Source organism: Ahaetulla prasina, chromosome 5 (assembly GCF_028640845.1).
Source record: "Ahaetulla prasina isolate Xishuangbanna chromosome 5, ASM2864084v1, whole genome shotgun sequence".
NCBI lineage: Eukaryota > Metazoa > Chordata > Lepidosauria > Squamata > Colubridae > Ahaetulla > Ahaetulla prasina.
Window position 1 is genome coordinate 28,357,259 of NC_080543.1, and position 18,709 is coordinate 28,375,967.

The window sequence follows — 18,709 nt, forward strand, 5'->3', positions numbered from 1 at the left end:
CAACTGATGTTGTAAATCAGTCACAATCATGTGACATTTCACTTTATGACTGCTACTTAGCAATGGAGTTGCTTCTCCTAATTGTGGCCAGTAAGTGAAGACTACTTGTATGTTGTAAAATAAATGATTCTTTGTCTTAATGGTTTTCTGATGTTACTTTCATTGATAGGTTTTATATATTAAAAGCATTCATGCTTATTCCAAACTTCTCATCTAGTCTTAACTTCTGTTCAATTAAAAAAAAATTAGTAAATAAAATTAAAGGAAGAGGTGGCAAAAAAAATTTTGCACAAAGATTTTTTAAAGGGCAGCAGATGCCCTGCCTGAAATTTAAGGTGCTAAAATGTTATATTTTGACTTTAACTATCATAACCTGTCTCATTTTTTGAAAAAGCTTCTAATTTGGAAGCTTGAATATGCTATACATATATTTGTTGTATTCAGGGAATATTTTAGAAGTCGACCCACAAAACACAGAATGTAGCTCATCAGTAAAACAGGATAATAGCTCTAAAACAGATTTACCATACTAAAAAATAAAGAACAGTGTACTTGGTGAGATTTATCTCAGTGGGATTACTGCCTAAGGATAACTTTCAGGTGCAAATCTGAATGACAAATAAATTTAGGAATATTAGTATGAAAAAGGCACAGAGTAAGACTCCCTTATATGTTTATTCTTTATGAGTTTATCACAGGAATTGCCATAAAAATGACAACTACTACTAATACTACTAGATACAACTATATCTTGCCAATTATTTTGGAAGTAAAGATGTAAATCCTAACTTACCTATTTCATTCAATGCTGAAATATGTGTCTTTGGCTAGGCCATGCCCCCAACTGCAGTAGATGTTACTTATCACACATATACACACACCCTAGAATTATCATTTTCCCATCTAATAGCTATACCTAATACCTGAGTTCTCAGTTTGTATCAATTATATATTTTCAGTTCGTCTTTTATGAGCTTAAGACTTAAAGTAATGATTCTATACTTTACTATGGATTTTATCAACTTTCACACACACTTCTTTGTGAGTGATCTATACAGTAAATTACTATGATCTGCTTCTTTTAGGGGGGAAAATCACTTAGCAGAATGCTGACCCAAAATTAGATTTGGTTATTTCTCTAAAGAGGAACTTAAAGGGCTGCTAGCATTCCCAATGTCTGATTTAAAAAAATAAAACAGTAGGCTGACCATAGAGCTTCTTCAACCCTGTGTGTGTCTCCATCACTAACACTTTTCAAAGGATTACATATCCTTGAGAAGTGATATACAATTTTTTTATGTGCAGTACTAATTGGAAAAGAACATTTTTACAGAACCCATTCTGACCAAAGTAGACTTCAATGTCTTTAAACAACACTGTGAAAAAAATGTTTTGTTATCGAACTATTTTTACTGTACAAACACTATGAAATGTTGGCAGACTTTACTTAACTCAATCCTGGAATATTTCTTCAGAAATAAACCCCTATAGTTCCATTCACAAATTGCACTAAGGCAAAATTTGGTTTTGGTTTAGTGTATCAGGTGAACTCATCTGCTTGTTGGCTTATTCAATTAATTATCGCATAATTAAGCAAACCACGAGATGCAAATTAATTCCCAAAGAATACTAGTGCATTTTTTTCAGTCAAGGTTATATTTGGAATGAAGGTATTTAATGGAATAGAACAACTAAGAACACTTCAGCTGAATGAATCAGAGGACTGTGGGGGAAAGTTACTCTTCTAATCATACATAAGCACTGATATGTTTAAGAATCCTGCAGGGTTAAGCCAAAGGCACATCAGATTGGCACTGTGTGTCCAGCCATGGCTAACCAAACTCATTCAGGGAGTACCTTAGAACAGAGAGGAGAGTCACAGAGGTCTTCTTTGTTTGTTTCCCAGCAGCCACTGATTAAGGTGTGCTGCCTAAGGCCTGAAAAGGTCCCTACTGCTTTAGTCCTTAGCCACTTTCTCCCCTTTCCAAAGCATCTCATCCTCTGGCCTTCCCAGCTTTAATAAGACGGTATAAAGATGTACTTCCTCTCATTGTTCCGAAATCTCCCAGTATTTAGTTTGGCACTGTGGGGATCATCTTTGGTCCACATTGCTCACTTCTTCAGCTACTTCTTCTCTTTCAGGGTTCTAAGCCAGCCCCACTGATGATGCCCCCCCCCAATTCCCTAAGGGAACACATTTCTCCAATACGAGGAGGGCAGCCAACTCAACTGCAGGTCAAGGTCAATGGTCTTTTTCTCTCTCTCTCCCCTTATATCCCCTGGCTTGTCGTCCCAGCAGGTGTCTCCTGGCTTCTTCTCTCGGTAGGTCTCCTCGCCAGGAGAACTGTAGTGAACTCCAGCCTCTTTCCAGCGCTGGTTGCTTCTTCTTCCATGGTTCAGCTCACTGGTGAGTTGAGCGTTTGTCTACGCCCCCCCCAGCACCCACGCACATACCTTGCAAGCTTTTTGAAGCTCACCAAGAAAAACACTGCAGTGGGTTGACACGTAATTCCCGCCGGACCATTTAGCGACTCCCTTTCCCCAGAGGGTAGCTGACTGTATCTTGCCCGGCCAGGACGGGAGAAGAAGCCGATAACTCACAGCATCCTTCTTCTTTCCAAAGAGAAAATCAAGCCTCAGATTCTTCCCAAGACTGTCCTGTCTTTTTGTTTTTTGCGGAGCTGCTTGGGTTCCCAACCCAGAGCCAGATTTACGGGGGAGGGATCACAAGGATTAGCGCGTTAGCCGCCCATTTTTACCCTATCTTGGTTTGTTGAATAAGCCACGATGCCTAGGTTTTTGCATCACGCTAAACCACGAAAACCATGTTTTTCTCCATACAAAACTTTACGCTCAGATCGGATGATGACGACCCCCCTTTGAAACCAGGCGTACAAAGTTATGTGATTTTCTACTGCGCCAAACTGAGGCGTCCGTCGTTCATCACCTGTCGCGGTAGATAACGGGAACCAGGACGCTCTTCGTAAGAACCTGTTCTGAAATCCCCTAGCCAGTTCTGCTCGGCTTTAAAAACAATTCGCATAGACAAACACGCTGTCTTTCGCCCATCTGAGTGAAAATGCCAAGGGCCTCCTGAAATAATAATATGCATGTCCCAAGTCTACGCGTTTGAAAATCCCGGGCATCCCAAGTCCCCGTTCCTAAAACTGAACAATCCCTTAGCATTGACGGTCCTCCAGATCGTTCAGAAGGCCGAGCTCGCTCAGAGCACAACCTGTCGTGTGTGGTGTGTGTGAAAAAACAAGGATAGGCTCAGCGAAATAGCAGAAGGGAGGAGCAGCCCATCTGCATCCGCGCTATGCTATGCGGGCCAGCAGTTCCAGCTCTAGGGTAGCGTTCGTCTAAAAAGGAAAGCTCTCAGCGCGCTCCATCTCGCGGCCCTTCTGCGCCCGCAGGTGCCTTCGCGGCAAAGCCAAGGGGTAAGGCGAGATCCGGCAGCCTTCAGGATTAGATTCTCCCACCACAGCGCGTCCCACCACACCCGTGCACGAGTGGCCAAGCCAAAGCTGTGGTCGCATCGCCACGGGAGTGTTTGGTCCTCCGGCTGGGACCAACTAAGACTTGCCCAGTCCGAGCGCAAGACAAAAAGCACCGCCGCGGATGCCAAAGCTGTGGTCTCATCGCCACGGGAGCTTTTGGTTACGGTGGCTAAACCACGAGGCTCAGAGGTTACGGTGCTCCCCACCGGACAACCCCCTATTTGCCTCGTCCCGCCCTGGAACCATTCTAGTCCTGATCCGAGTCAGATAGAGTCGGCACCGGGTCCAGGGAAAGCGGAGGGCGAGGGCTGATGGGGGGATGACGACGACTCGCAACTCGCACTTACCTGCTAGAAGAAGGCAGAAACCCAGCAGCCCGCCCAGCACGGATCCAGGGAGACCCCAGCTCAACATGCCGCTTTCTGAACTTCACGGAACGCCGCCGGGAAGGGAGAGAATGCCCGACTCTGCCCGAGATCCGCTTTGCCTATTGAGCCCAAGCGCCCTGCTCGCCCGGCGCCCGCAGGAAAGCTTCTTCTAGCTAGCCGGAGAGGTCCTCAAGTGTGCCGGGCTACGCAAGCAGCTTGGGGGATCCACACCTCGCGGCAGTATCCGAAGGGTGCTGAGCTCACCGGGCTCAGCTCCTTTATAACTTCCCAGTCCGTACCCTCCTTTCCATCACGCCCCCCCACCTCACGTCACTTGGTCTGTTTCTCCCCCCTCCCCCCTCCCATTTCCAGCGATGCTTCCTGGCGGGGCAAAGAAAGCGAATGCTCTCTCGGGCACGTTTCCATCTGGGAACCGGGAGCACGACTCTTTCTCTCTGGCACGCTCTGGACCGTCTTGGATCACGTTGGGGAGGGGGGAAGCGAAGCTATTTTGGGGGGCGGGGGGGACGCTGTGCCAGGTTTGCTATTGAGGCTATTCGCTCCCAAGGAGGTGAGCTTCTCCCTCGCCCCAGCCCACCCTATCCCACGCCCGCCTTGGCCAATCGAAGGCGACTCTTGTGAAATACATAGATAAATAAAAAGGGCTGTTTGCACCTTCAGTTTGCATCTTCAGTCTCAGGCACAATTTTTTTCCCTTTGCGTTTCTTGCAAACTTTCCAACTTCTCTCTGCCCAACGAAGGGAGGGAACGGCCACTACTTTGCCGTCCCGATCGAGATGCTGAGATTTGATGCGCGTTTAGTTAACACGCCAGTCAGGTCCATTTTAACAGCATTATGGGCCCCGGGCAAAGCAACGTACTGGGGCCTTTACTACAGCTACTCACAGGAATACAAATGTAAATCGTCGATAAAATCAAACCTATATTTGCATGTTACTGTTAATTAAAAAATGTAGCAAAATGTAATAAATATGTTGCTAGATTTATATGATACAAGATGCATTGAAGGTGTAACATATACATATTAGTATGGGGCCCCTATGCTCGTGGGGTCCACGGCAGTGGTGAAATCCAATTTTTTTTACTACCAGTTCTGTGGGCGTGGCTTGGTGGGTGTGGTGTGGCTTGGTGGAATGGCAGGGAAGGATACTGCAAAGTCTCCATTCCCTCCCCACTCCTGGGGGAAGGATATTGCAAAATCTCCATATTCACCCCACTCTGGGACCAGCAAGAGGTGGTATTTGCTGGCTCTCCAAACTACTCCAAATTTCCGCTACCGATTCTCCAGAATCTGTCAGAACCTACTGGATTTCACCCCTGGTTTACACGGACAAATGCCTTGCCCAGAAAGAGGATTGGTTTGCTGACGATCGCAACTCCAAATGGCAACTTTTTCCAAATAGGGCTTTCCAGTTTGCGGGGGTAGCGAGGGGGAGAGAAGGTTTTCCTGGACTTTTGGGCAGTTGCCAACATTTCAGCCTGCTTCTTCGCAGCTTTTTTCTCCCTGTGTCTTATGTTGCCTGCCCTCTCGCTACTTTTTGCCCATTAAAGTTATTTTCGAAAGGTTCCTTGGGATCGTAGTTTAACTGATCATTCTAACCCTTCATTAGAAATCACTGATTCAGCCAATCCTTTGATTCTCCGCATCCAGGTATGGGGCTCCGGGCCAGTGACTCCATGGCTTCCCCTCCTCTATCCATCAGATCGTGTGGGGGACACTGATCGAGTCCCTAAGAGGAGATAGGACAAAGACCTCTTTTAGGTCTTTGTTTGCCATAAAGCGGATTCGCAACCCGGCGACTTGCAAATGCCTTCGCGCAGGATTGACTACCGATACATTGATTCTGCTCGTGGACGTTCTACACGTTGCACTCCTGGGAAAGCATGTTTGCTTTGAGCGACGGGGCCTGGACAGCAGGAGGATAGCTTAGCCTTGTCTTTGCAAAGCTGAGACCTTCTCGGCAAGCATGACACGAAACGCGTGACACCTTTTGGGAAAGGAAACGGGAAGGCACCTATCTCAGGAGCTCCGCCGCCTTCTATCTGTCAAAGGCTAAACCTCTCGATGACGCGCTCGCGTCTCACCACCCGCTGGTTATCTGCGAAGGTTCCTCCAACCCCCAATAGGACACCAACCTCCGAGGAAATTCCCCCTCCAGGATATTACTCCAGCCCGGAGCTTTCGCTTGCTCTTTCTCGAGGCGGGGCTTTCAAACCTTCTCACTTCTGTGATGGAAACTCACGACTCTCTTTCTTCTCCCGCCCCCCTGCTGATAGCGCAATTTCCAGATCTGCCCTGACTTCGGCTTGGAGGTCCACCAACGGAGCCCAACGGCCTGATCCGTGGCTGATTCAGGAACAAACAAACAAACAAACAAAAAACCCAGGAGGAAAAAACTCTGGCAGCCCCATTTCCGATTAACACGTTTTCATTAAAAGGCAGAAAATGTCACGTGCCTTTTAATCCAATTTGCTAATCCGAGAAAGTGAGACTCCCCCGGATGTTTTACTACCCTCAATTAACGACAGTAAATAATAAGCATTAGCAAATTTATAAAAATCATTAGCAAGTTATTCTTCCAGCCAGGCTAGGCCCTGCCTTGCTGCCCCAAAGTGTCATTTTTCTTAGTTTGCTCTCTATCAATCCTCTGGTACTTTGCTGAAAGGAAATGTTTAAAATCTGTTCCTGGTTCACTTACTTAGGTACCATAGGGAGAAAGTGTGTGTATGTGAGTGTGCATAAAACCATATAAATATAATTTGTAGAACAGCTCAGTGCACATATCCTGGAGAGAGAAATTCCCTGATGGGCTCCAGCATGAGGCCAAGAGTTTGGAAGAATAAACCTTTGGTCCCAGTGTCTGACTCACATTGGCTTCTGCAGCATTATACTGGCATGCGTATATTTGACATTGTCTTCATTCACTAGAATGCCAGTCTTTTGTGGAAGTCCCTGGCTTCTCACACTTGGCTTCAATCTACAGGAAGACACCAAGAAACCACTGGGAATTTCTTCCTCTGGGGCTTTTTCAGGCTGAGCTATGGCTGTTGCCCTAGACCAGGGGTAGTCAACCTTTTTATACCTACCGCCCACTTTTGTATCTCTGTTAGTAGTAAAATTTTCTAACTGCCCACTGGTTCCACAGTAATGCGCCGTGTATCGTCGTCTGCACATGCCTCTCGTGCATTGTGGATTGGGTTTGTGGGGGGGCGCTGGCTACCAGCTCTGCTTGTCTGTTACAGCTGGGTGGTGTGGGGAGAGATGCATGAGCTATTCTGGGACGAGGCTCTTTTGTTTGCGGTCACACTATAGCACCATTTAGTTTCACTTACGTAATGTGAATTAAACTTATGCGTGGGTGATACAAATTTTCAGAAATTTAAATCGTCATGGGGAATTTTATGAAAACCTAATGAAAATGTTTTTAAATAATGCTATGAATTTTTTTAAAAAAGTCAAATTAAAAAAAAGGAAAGTGCTTCAGTATCGGACAAACCCCTACAGCTCACCATGAAAAGAACGCCCACTAGTGGGCGGTAGGGACCAGGTTGACTACCACTGCCCTAGACATTTTGGACTATAGGAAAACCACCCATGAGTGTGTGCCCGCTGACCTTTGTAACAATACAGGAAGCTCCTAGAAATTAAAAACATTCTTAGGAACCGCGAATGAAACAAATTGCATGAAACATGATTTGGTACAGTGCTAGCGGTCATCAATAAGCAACCAATGCAAAGGGCAAAATAGATTTAGCGACATGGTTAAAAATAACCCTCTCTATTTTTGTTCCCACCTTTGCTTATTATTTAACTGCAGCTTTTGGAAGTTTCATTAAACTTCCATAGGCCTGAAGATTTTACTTCACTGGAGGAATCCATGAACATTTCTAACTGATACTACACAGGCAGTTATCATTAAATAAAACATACTTCTGAGGTGGGAAATAACTAAATGCATTTGCAAGATTAGACATAAAAACTGCATAATATAATTTATAACAGAAATAGTAGTGTAGTATTGCCAGAAACTTATAAAGTTTCCTTTGGAATTAGATGAATCAAGTTTTTACTTGCCCTGAATATGCAAAAATGTAAATCATCTTCACCATCAGGGTAAAATCTAAGCAGAAAGGAAGGCTATAAATATAATAATAAACAACAAAACAAAGACTTTCCATTTTGAATTGTATTCCATAAGATTTTGCATAGCTCCCATTCATTTCAAGTGGTATTCCACATGAGACTTTTCTGCTGGGCTCAACTAAATGCTTGCCAGGCAGTAAAACAAACAAACAAAAATAATCTTTTATAAATTCTTCTGCATTCCTTGAAGTGGGCTCACATCAACAGGAGCTCATAAGTCAATTCCGTCATACAAAAGAATCAAAGCAAGCTGCAAATGAATGATTCTCCACTTTAGGAGGCTGGATGGGTTCAATTAATCAGCAGCACATTAAAACAAAAAAATCATTTTTTAAAATCACACTCAATATAATAGCTCATATTCTCTTAAAGACATTTCAAGAAGGTCAGGTTTATAACTTTGCAGATAACTTTGCAGATAATAAACACTAATTAATTTCAAAACTTCTGTTAAGACACACCCATATTTATTCCAGGGCCAGAGTATCTGTCCACTCGCATATTGGGAACACTACTTATCTATTCCTTTTACAGCACCAAATAGTGAGTGATGTTCAGGTCTATCAAATATTTTCCATCTTCAAAATAGTGGAAAGATGTGGCTGTGTTTTTGAGAGGCACGTAAATGTCCACATCCTCACTGAGAGTTGATGCCAAACTGGCACTAATTTGAAAATCTAATGTTTCACCCATGCCTTACAAGAATTGCACCATGTGGAGGTGTTTGAATAAGCCAAGCCACAGGAGGCTCTGGAACTCTTTTGTTTCATTTTGTTTTGTCCACAAAAGCCAAAAGCATGATTTTGTGCCTGGCTGTTGTGTAAAAAGCACAAAAGCTCTATAAAAGGGTGAAACGGAATACCATGTTTAAAACTGAAGAATTGTCTCCAGCACCACCCTAACAATGGAAAGAAGGGAACTATAATTTTGCCCTAAATATCTAACATCCACTTTGTGTGATTGTCCAAATATTGGTGTTCCAAAAAAATAATCCCACCCATTTGATTTATCCTTGTAAGGTAGTACTTGAACCTTCAGCTTTGAATTATAATACACTTGACCTAATGCTTATCCATAAACAACATATTTCAAAAATATTTTAATGGAATTAACGGTCTATTAATTAACATATGAATAAAGGCTCATTAAGGTAAATTACATTCAATATATTTGGTAGATAAGCAAAGATAATAATCCTTAATGTGAAGAAAAGAAAGTGAAAACACATGAAAACTAAGCAATCAGTTCAATATCATAGGAAGCTAGTGAAAGAGCTAAGAACATGAGTTAGATTTCTTAAATCCCATAACAACTTGTATGTGAACCAGGATGACAACTTAAAAAAAAATCAGCTTCCCAATTTAAAAAATATTTCCAGAATGCAGTGGAAAGTGTGTAAAATTCTATCTCACATGTTAAAAGATAAAAAGTAGTAGCTCTCATAGAACGAGACTGATCAATGGACCATATTATTTTAGATCCAGGTTTTATGGGGAAAATAAAAGATTTTTTAAAATCACATCCTCTTTAGTTATAGAAATCTCAGCTGACTCCTGTCGCATAAGTATATAAAATCATTATTCTGTAGGAAATGATTTCATTTCCCTAAATTCTGTTTCCAACTTTAGCAACTTGTAAATGTGAGGATTTCAATTTCCAAAAAGCCCCAAATGTCATGGCTATTACTGACAGTCCATATATCTGAACACCCTATCCTGAAGGATAGCCTCTTCCCTATATTAAATCTCTTTACCAATGCTCCTTGGCAGCACACAATTACAAGGACATGATTTTTAAAAAATCATTCTTTGGGGGATACATTTCCATCTACTTTATTAAGTAAGTGCCTCTAAATATCAAAATCAACTGTGTGGACTAATTGAAGCAAACCTAACACTGAGAAAATGAGAAATCAGTTCAAACCCAGATGGGTGGGTTATATTATGTATTCCTCATGACAGCTCACATTAGCCAGAAGTAAGTAGACCAGAAGACATACCAGCTGATTCATAGTTTGATTTTAATAGATGTTGAGGAACTGGGTTGTATGTCATTTTTTCTGTTTAAGAATCTGCAACACTTGCTTGAAGTAAAGCATATGATGAAGAAAAGGTTCAATTTTTCAACCAGTTCTTCCAGGCATTTGGAGGTGAGCCCTGTTGATTGCCTGGTTTGTGGATCTTGTTTTTTTTTTTAATTGATTGATTGATTGTGAGATGTCTGGTCTATGTCCTTTCCCACATAGATCATTGATTGATTGCGGTTGTAATTTCTTTTTTCATTAATTGAATTGTTTTCTGTTTTTTGTTTGCTGCCCAAAGTCCCATCAGTGAAATGGGCAGATATGTCAATTGTATAAATAAGTATATTAAAAAAGACACAAAACTCATCACATCTCTAGTTCATTTAAGATGTTTGCTAAAGATTAGCTTTAAGGGAGCTTTTATGTTAAAGAGCCAAGTAATTCACTAACTTGATTTTATATTTAAAACTAAAGTAGTTATTTTAAACTTGCTTTTCCTTCCCTACTTAACATTTCACTTCCTTTGATTAAAAAAATAGACTAGAAAATTACGATGACAGGAAAAGTTAACTTGATTCAGAGTGGGAAATGGAATCTTATTCTACTGATGCAATCAAGTTATTTCCTCCCACTGAGTCAGAAGGTTCCTTTGTAAATTTGAACCTAAGAAAATTACAGCCCAAAGAACTAAGGTTCAAGGCAGAAAGGGGGTGGATTTCAGTACTGACCTGTTTACCCTTTGTTCTACAAGATGTTTTATGGTTGAAGAAAATATTTATCACCACCTCTCTGAATATATTTATAAACGTATTTTAATATTGTGCCTATAAACTGATTTTGCTCATGCAGTGGGCTGATGAAGAGAACCAGGGATCCACAATCTTAAAACAGTATTGAAAAAAAGAAAATGTTGCAACTGCTTCTTTGGGCTGATGTTGTTACAGTTGGAGTTCCTATCTTGTTTTTCCTAATGTAATAGGGTGATTTGAATAATTATAAGCAAAGCTAGGAGCAAGAAGATCACATCCACCCTGCCACAAGGATCATTTTTCTGTCTTCAGCTCTAGGATTCTTCCTCTAAATTACATCACACTGGTATAGTAGAAGTCATCCACCAAGTGTGTGTGTGTGTGTGTGTGTGTACATAATTAATACATGCGCACGCACACAACTTTGATAATAAACAAACTTAAGAAGCAATAGATTATACTTCAAGATGCTTAAACAAAAGTCGCTGTGGCCAGAATTTCAGTTTTGGATATCTTTAGGGTTATCCATGATAAATGAGAAAAGATGCTCTACACCTACAGTACAGGTGCATGAAGTGCCTGCAGATAGACTATGGATATCAGTTGTCTGTTCTTATAATCTGCAAGGCTTGCAGAATACAAGCTATGCTTAATACCCCAGCCCCCCATTTATCTGGCTATATTGGGGACCACAAAAAGCACAATGGGGGCCACTGCAAATTCCAGAGTGTACTTTTTGTACCCTATTTTAAGATTACACTAAGGCATGCCAGGAACTCTTGACAATCTGGTGAAGTTTCTATAAAACAAATAGGAAAGCCAAGATGATGACGGTTTAATATATCTATTTTGCAGTTCCAGGGAAGCAAATCAGAACATTTATTGATTACTCCTGTTCACAAGCACCAAACCACTCCATTGGCTTATAGGATTGCTTGTCTGTCTCAATAGGTCACAAAAAGTCACAGTAGAATCAACGCTCGATAATTACATTCATGATTTTTTTTTCTAGGCTAATAGAATATAAGAAGTATTTTTTCTTCTTCTTGATCTATGTGGTTGCTAAGAAAGGAAAATAACTTGATGGCACATAATCAGTCAAAAAGAGTTAAATGGGAAAAGAAGGAATGGTGCAGTTTACCACCTTCTCCTTCTATGTCAATCTTTCTTTGAGTAGGTGAATTCTGGAATGTTGTCCTATGTCAAAACAAAGATGCCTTGTAAACCATGATAAATGAGAAAAGATGCTCTACACCTACAGTACAGGTAGTTCTAGACTTATGACCATAATTGAGTCCAAAATTTCTGTTATTGTGACATTTGTTAAGTGAGTTTTGCTCCATTTTACAATCTTTCTTGCCACAGTTGTTAAAGTGAATCACTGCAGTTGACAAGTTAGTAACTCGGTTGTTAAGTGAATCTGGCTTCCCCATTGACTTTGCTTGTCAAAAAGTAGCAAAAGGTGATCACATGATGTTGGGACACAGTAATGGCCATAAATATGAACCAGTTGCCAAGCATCTGAATTTTGATCTCATGATCATGGGGTACTACAATTTGGAACTATGAAAAATGGTCATACGTCACTTTTTTCAGTACCGTTGTAACTTTGAAGGGAAACTAAATGAACTGTTGTAAGTCGAGGACTACCTGTATATGGTCAGTTTGTTGGGTTTAATTTCTTCAAGTAACCTTCCATCACTGTTAAAAAAGTAGAGTTTCAGGGAAAAGCAATCAGAATGGATTCAGATGCTGCTTCCCTTCCTTTTTCCAGAACCACAAAGCCAGGTTTCCCGGGGTGTGTCCTGATTAGCAATAAAAAGGGGAAAGCATGATCCAAGTTAATTTTCCAGTACTAAAAGGAAATGGTGTTTCCTGTATTATACAAAACTGGTGCCAATAAGACTGACACAAAAATCTATTGTCTTTTTTAACAAAGACATGGTAAGAAAGGATGCCTGTGAAAATAGACCACTGCAACAGGGAACTTTTGATCTTGAGAATAAAAGTGCATGTACATTGGGAGACAAAACTGGAGGATACACCCATCCAGTTGGTAGAGCAAGTAGTTACTAACAGTTACTCTCCCAATGCATCACAAGAACGATTAACAGTGTAACTCTATGGTGTAGCTACAATGTTCAGAAATAAACTATTAAGTTCACTGGCTTCACTTCCAGGTAAATGCTTTCTAATTTCATCCGACTTCACATTTTAGAATATTTTCCCTTATTCCATTTGATATGCCAGTAAAAGAAAAGAACAGATTAAAGAAAAGAAAATGCAAGACTTCTTATACAAGTCACTGCTGATATCATTTTCTTGGTTAAATGAACAGAATTTTAACAGATTTCCTGCTTCTGCCATATATACAATTTTAAATGTATGTTTAAAAAAAACACCTGCATAAAAATATTTTTTGTTCTTTAAATATTCTCTAAGATTCTTCCAAGATGTTCTTATTGCAATATGATGTTGACTTGGGATAAATATATAAAATAGAATAAAATTACATATTTTGCTCTAGAGAGATTCTGTAAAGTTATAGGTAGAAAAAGATGCCTTAAAGATGTTACTTTGACACCTAAAATCCCCATTCGGCTCTCTTTTGCATTCTTAGCTGATGAATTAATTGGTGACACATCACCTGTTATTTATTTTATCTATTCCTCTAGGTTTGCTTTATCAATTTGTGATAACAGGAAATAGGAAAGAAAAACTTCAAAATAGTCCCACCTATTAAATTCTACATTATCTTCTGCAGATCCAAAAAAGATACTTAAACAGATTGCCTAACGTGTTAATCATATTATTTAAAGAATTGACCCGGGCAGTTATTTCACTGAGTGGACCCAGGTAGTGTAAAAGCTTAAACCTAAAATCATAGCGTAAATAATATAACTATTATTTTTTTAAGAACCTTATATTATTGGACCATAATAACTGTCCCAAAATATTTAATGAAAACATAGTCAATTCTGCACAAAATTATTTCTTTGTTGGTCTACTACATCTTAAAAAGAGGGACTATGTTCAGACTCAGAACTCTGAGAAATATTTAGAAAGAGAAAAGAAATTGAAGAGAGTGAATTCATGACAGGAAAGAATGTCTCCTAAACTGCCTTTTGAAACACAGCGGCTCTTCTTCAGATGTTACTTATCTTTTCCTGTTAAGAAATGTCTAGTGCTTGTGTCTGTTAGAGTGTAATGCATCCTGTGGTGTGATCACCAATCCAGGCCATATTTCTTCACAGATGCACTGAAATTCCACTCATTCTTCTAAACTACACAGATAATATAGGAAAATATGAGTGTATAAGTGTAGGACATATAGTACCCATAGAGATAATTGGTCTTTCCTTGGTAGATCCAGATGGCACATACTCTAAACTTACCACATTGATTCTAGTATTCAGTGAAATCTTATGGATGTCACAATTAATTACAAAAGGAATAAAAAATGTATAATGCAAATTAGCATGTACTATTATTTCATTTAAGTGAAGAAAGATTTTCCTAGAGTGCACATTCTCTGCTACTAATAAATATTAAATTACTGTAGGTAAAAATAGGATTTTTTTAGATCCAGTATTCTCTCCTCCACCCCCCCCCCCATTCCAGATTTTTTTCTGTTTCTGAAGTTTCAGATTTAGGGTAACTTCAGTTAAAAACAACAACTCTGAACTAGGCAGACCATTAAAGGAATCTGGTCTGTCTATGCATAGGAAATGAAATAATTTCAGCTTGCTGCAGTTCTATTTCACACACTGAACTCAAGGTCTCTGAGTTGGAGATAATTTAGATTAGTTATAGCCATTTGACTCATATGTAAAGAGTAACTGGTATGAAGCCTCCAACTCTGCTCTAGGAAAGTAGGGTAAAATTCCCAAGTCTTAAAAAAATCAAAAGATGTAGTTCAGTGTAGAACTATTTCAGATAACTTTGAGGAGATGAACAGCTATCCTCAGGGCAAAATAATAGGTTTTCTTTTTTCCATGTTAGAAAAAATATTCATAAATATAGGAATTTATTTAATGGGAAGCTGCATGTTAGTTGTACAGAGGAGTAAGGTAATAGCTAGATCCATGAAGCTATTCTTCCTGAAGCAGAGTCCTATTACTAGATGATATTTTTACAAGGTTATTAGAATGAAGTACCATAAAATTATTGCATGCTGTGAAAGTTGCATTTAAAAGTTGGTACATTTAGTTGGTAAGGTTTAACAAAGGATGGTACAAAGATGGTTGATGAGAAATATTGTTTCACTCATTAGTGTGTGTGTGTGTGTGTGTGTGTGCATATTCTTTAAACTAGAAAAAGCAAACAGCATAGATTTCTGAGGTAAGAAAAATGTAATGGAAACGGTTAGCCATTTAGCATATGACCTCCCATTACTGAAAACAGACACTGTTAGATAAGCATGCACTAGCTCTTGCCCTTCTTTTACATGCATTTCAATATGCAGTATTTTTAACTATTCAAATTGTTGGTTTGAGCTTCCTAAAGCTTATCTTTCTTATCAATTTCTTAGATCTCTGCCTGTTTAAATCCACATTCCTCAATCAGAATATATGCAAATATTGCAGAGAGGTGTCAAGCTTTTATTAGTACATTACTCAAAACACCCTTAGAGGATTTTTGAATAATTATAAAATTGATAAATAAACCCCGCCCCCACCCCAAAAAACAAAACAAAAACCAGACACTTGAAGTACTGCTGAAACTACAGATGTGGAGCTGGGCAACTGGTAACATCAGGGTTCTGCAAGTCCTACATTTAGTATATTGAGATTTCTAAAGAAGATGGAGAATATAAATAACATCTATATCTCATTATTGTTTTTACGCATATATATTTTACTCTTCAACCTAAAAGTCACTTGCATCACCTTGCATTTCAGACTGGGTATAGTTACCAGTACCAGGATGACAATTTCTAGGGTAATGGAATCCCAATTCTTGACTGCTGTTGCTTCTTCCAAAGCCCTCTTGTCTTATAAAGATGGTATCATAGCATAGAGCTCCAGTTTCCTTTGGAGTTTTCTGACAGTTGGTGGATAGGATGTCTCTTTCTGGGTAGTCTATATATCCCTTGTTTGTGCTCTGACCTTTACACTCTTATAGCCAGGATGTTCCCACATATGTTGCCCACATAGATGAAGCCCAAGGAATGGTTCCTGGAATTTGAGATCCTATCCTGGTATTTCCTGAAAGAAAATATGAGAGTTTAACTCAAAATGATCAGTTTTGGTAGATGAAGAAAAGAGCAGTATGAGATAGTATCATTGAGGCAATCAAAACAAAGGAATATTATAGAAGCAATCTTCTCCAATTTCTGTGAACAACTCTAGGCTATGGAACATTTTACATAAGCATCTGTAAAACCAGAGAAGTACTATGTGTGAATCACAAAGATTGTAATGAAGAACTCCCTTTTGGAAGCTTAACAGATAGTCTCTTTCTAAGCCAGATTTTGTAGTTTGCAAGCCAGCATTTAACTCTTATAGCCAATTATACTCCAGAGCAAGCAATCTCTGTTCATTAGATTCAGTTTACTGGCTTTATTATCTGAACAAGATATAAAATGTTATTGGGCAATTTGCAGTCTGTGTCACTTGTTCAAGTCATTTGTTCGAAACGTTGAAAATTATTCTGCATTTACTTGACATGGATACCAGGAGGGGGGTGGTTAGGGTTAGGGTTAGGAGGAGACATCTAGTACTATACTCTTACAAAATGGCAACCATTGTGAAATAAGCAGTTACATTAATTTATCAACATGCTGCCTCTTATTCCTTCTAGATCCCCATTCTATATTATTATTCTTTGTGTGAATAATTGGCTGCAGCTGTTGCCTATTAAGTGACACCTGGAGTCTGGCAACACTAAAGAAAGTATTAGAGGAACAGACTGGCACCACCAGGTACCATACTGGACCTACAACAATGAAGAGATGTCCACCATAACTATTCTTATACATGGAACAGACATATCAGTATACTTTAATGTAAAAGTAGAAAAAGTGAAAATAATTGTAAAAATACCAGATAGGATACAATGGATTCAGTTCTTTCATTGCAAAGTTATACTGTATGCATAGCATTTGAGAGGAAGAGATTATCATTTTTTTCTTGTAGAATAGGTGGGACACCAAATGAAGATATTTACTACTTTGAACCAAAGTTTTTTTTTTTTCAAGAGGCAACTGGACTTTCTGGTTTTTCTTTTTCTTTGAAGACGTTTTGCTTCTGATCCAAGCAGCTTTCGAAATGTCTTCAAAGAAAAAGAAAAACCAGAAAGTCCAGTTGTCTCTTGGGGAAAAAAAAAAAAAGCACCTTTGGGATAACCATGACATGGATGACTGAGAATCTCCATCAACATTTGCTACTTTGAAGTATTTAAATACTGATATAAATGGCGCTGGTCTTAAAGATAAAACAGTGTTCTTTAAAAGCATTGTCAGTGTCATGGAACTGCGCAGCCGGTGTCCAAATGACAAGTTTATGGACATAAACTTGTAGTTTTATATAAATAAATATATTTATATCAAACAAGATAGCCAGGCAAACAGGAGCACCGTGAGATAAATGAAACACAGCAAACACATCATGAGGTAAATTACAGAGCACACACAGGAAAAAAGGTGGGAAAAAGGGAAACTCCCCCTCCAAACCCACAGCAACCAATCACAGCACAGATTGCCTCACACAGGAGCTAGCAATCTACAATCAATTAACCATAACTGTGTGTTCTGGCTCACTGCGCAACCCCACTGCTCCAATTTAAATATCTTAATAGTGAGCATATTTATAAAGTATATGAATTCCCTTCTGGCTAAGTCAGTGAATTTTTGTGTCAACAATATTACTGTTAAAATACAGCTCATTCAGAAAGAATTTAGACCCCCTTCACTTTTGTCAATTTTGTTATGTTGCAGATTGATTCTACAGTTGAAATTCATTTCTTCCCTCATTAAGCTACACTCAGTACCCCATAATGGCAAAGTGAAAACAAAATTTTAGAAATGTCTGTAAAGCTCGGAAACCCTGTTCTACACTAAATAGTTTGATTGACGTCTTTTACTCCAAAATCATAGATGTTACTCTTAACAGAAGAACAGAGATGGAAGGGGCCTTGGAGGTCTTCTAGTCAAGGAAATCCTATACCGTTTCAGACAAATGGTTGTCCAGTTCAATCTCTGGATCTACAATTTTGCCTACAAGAAGATGAAGCTGGAACATGACCTCAATAAGAGATAAAAGAAAAAAAATATGGATGATAGAACTTGCCATGGACTGAATTCAATTTTCCCCCTGCCTTGAGTATGGCAGGAATAGGATCCAACCTCCAAAAGTAGGGGTGGCCATAGTGTATGGTTTTAAAAAAATCAAGATGGCTGCCATGACAATACAATCAAGTCTATCACACTATACATAAAATAGAGTTTTCTTTGCATTATTGTGGCTGACATCTTGACTCTTCTGATCATATGTTGTAGATGCCCCTGTCCAAACACCAACCATATATTTACTTCAGAGAGCATGCCAAATGCATTTTGTAACAAGAAATTGGGTTGATCAGAAAAATATTTAAAAATACCAATCATCTTTCATGTACACATACTCAATAAATAAAAGTTAAGTGCAAAAACATATGCAGACATGTAATATCGCATCACAATATCAGTGCCTTCAAGCACCCTCAAACAAACATATTTATGAGCATGGAGCAAAACACAGACATAAATCCAATGTTATATGTCTTGCTAAAACAAAAACAAGGAAAACACCCCATTTCCCAGATCCTGTAAAACACACATCCTATTAAAAATATACACCTGGAATAAGCATTCTGGATGAAGAAACAACAAATACAGGAAAGCATACCCCCACACAATAAACAAA

At 39.4% G+C, this 18,709-nt stretch overlaps 1 protein-coding gene across 1 annotated transcript in view; it reads right to left on the bottom strand.

Annotated features, from left to right (window-relative positions):
- FLT1 (fms related receptor tyrosine kinase 1) overlaps positions 1-4,146 on the bottom strand; it is a 139,601-nt gene extending 135,455 nt beyond the window's left edge. Inside the window, exon 1 of the mRNA XM_058185588.1 lies at positions 3,848-4,146. Within this exon, the coding sequence (XP_058041571.1) occupies positions 3,848-3,914 (67 nt within the window). The 5' untranslated portion in view covers positions 3,915-4,146. The remainder of the gene's footprint in view (positions 1-3,847) is intronic.
- Between the last annotated feature and the right edge of the window lie 14,563 nt (positions 4,147-18,709).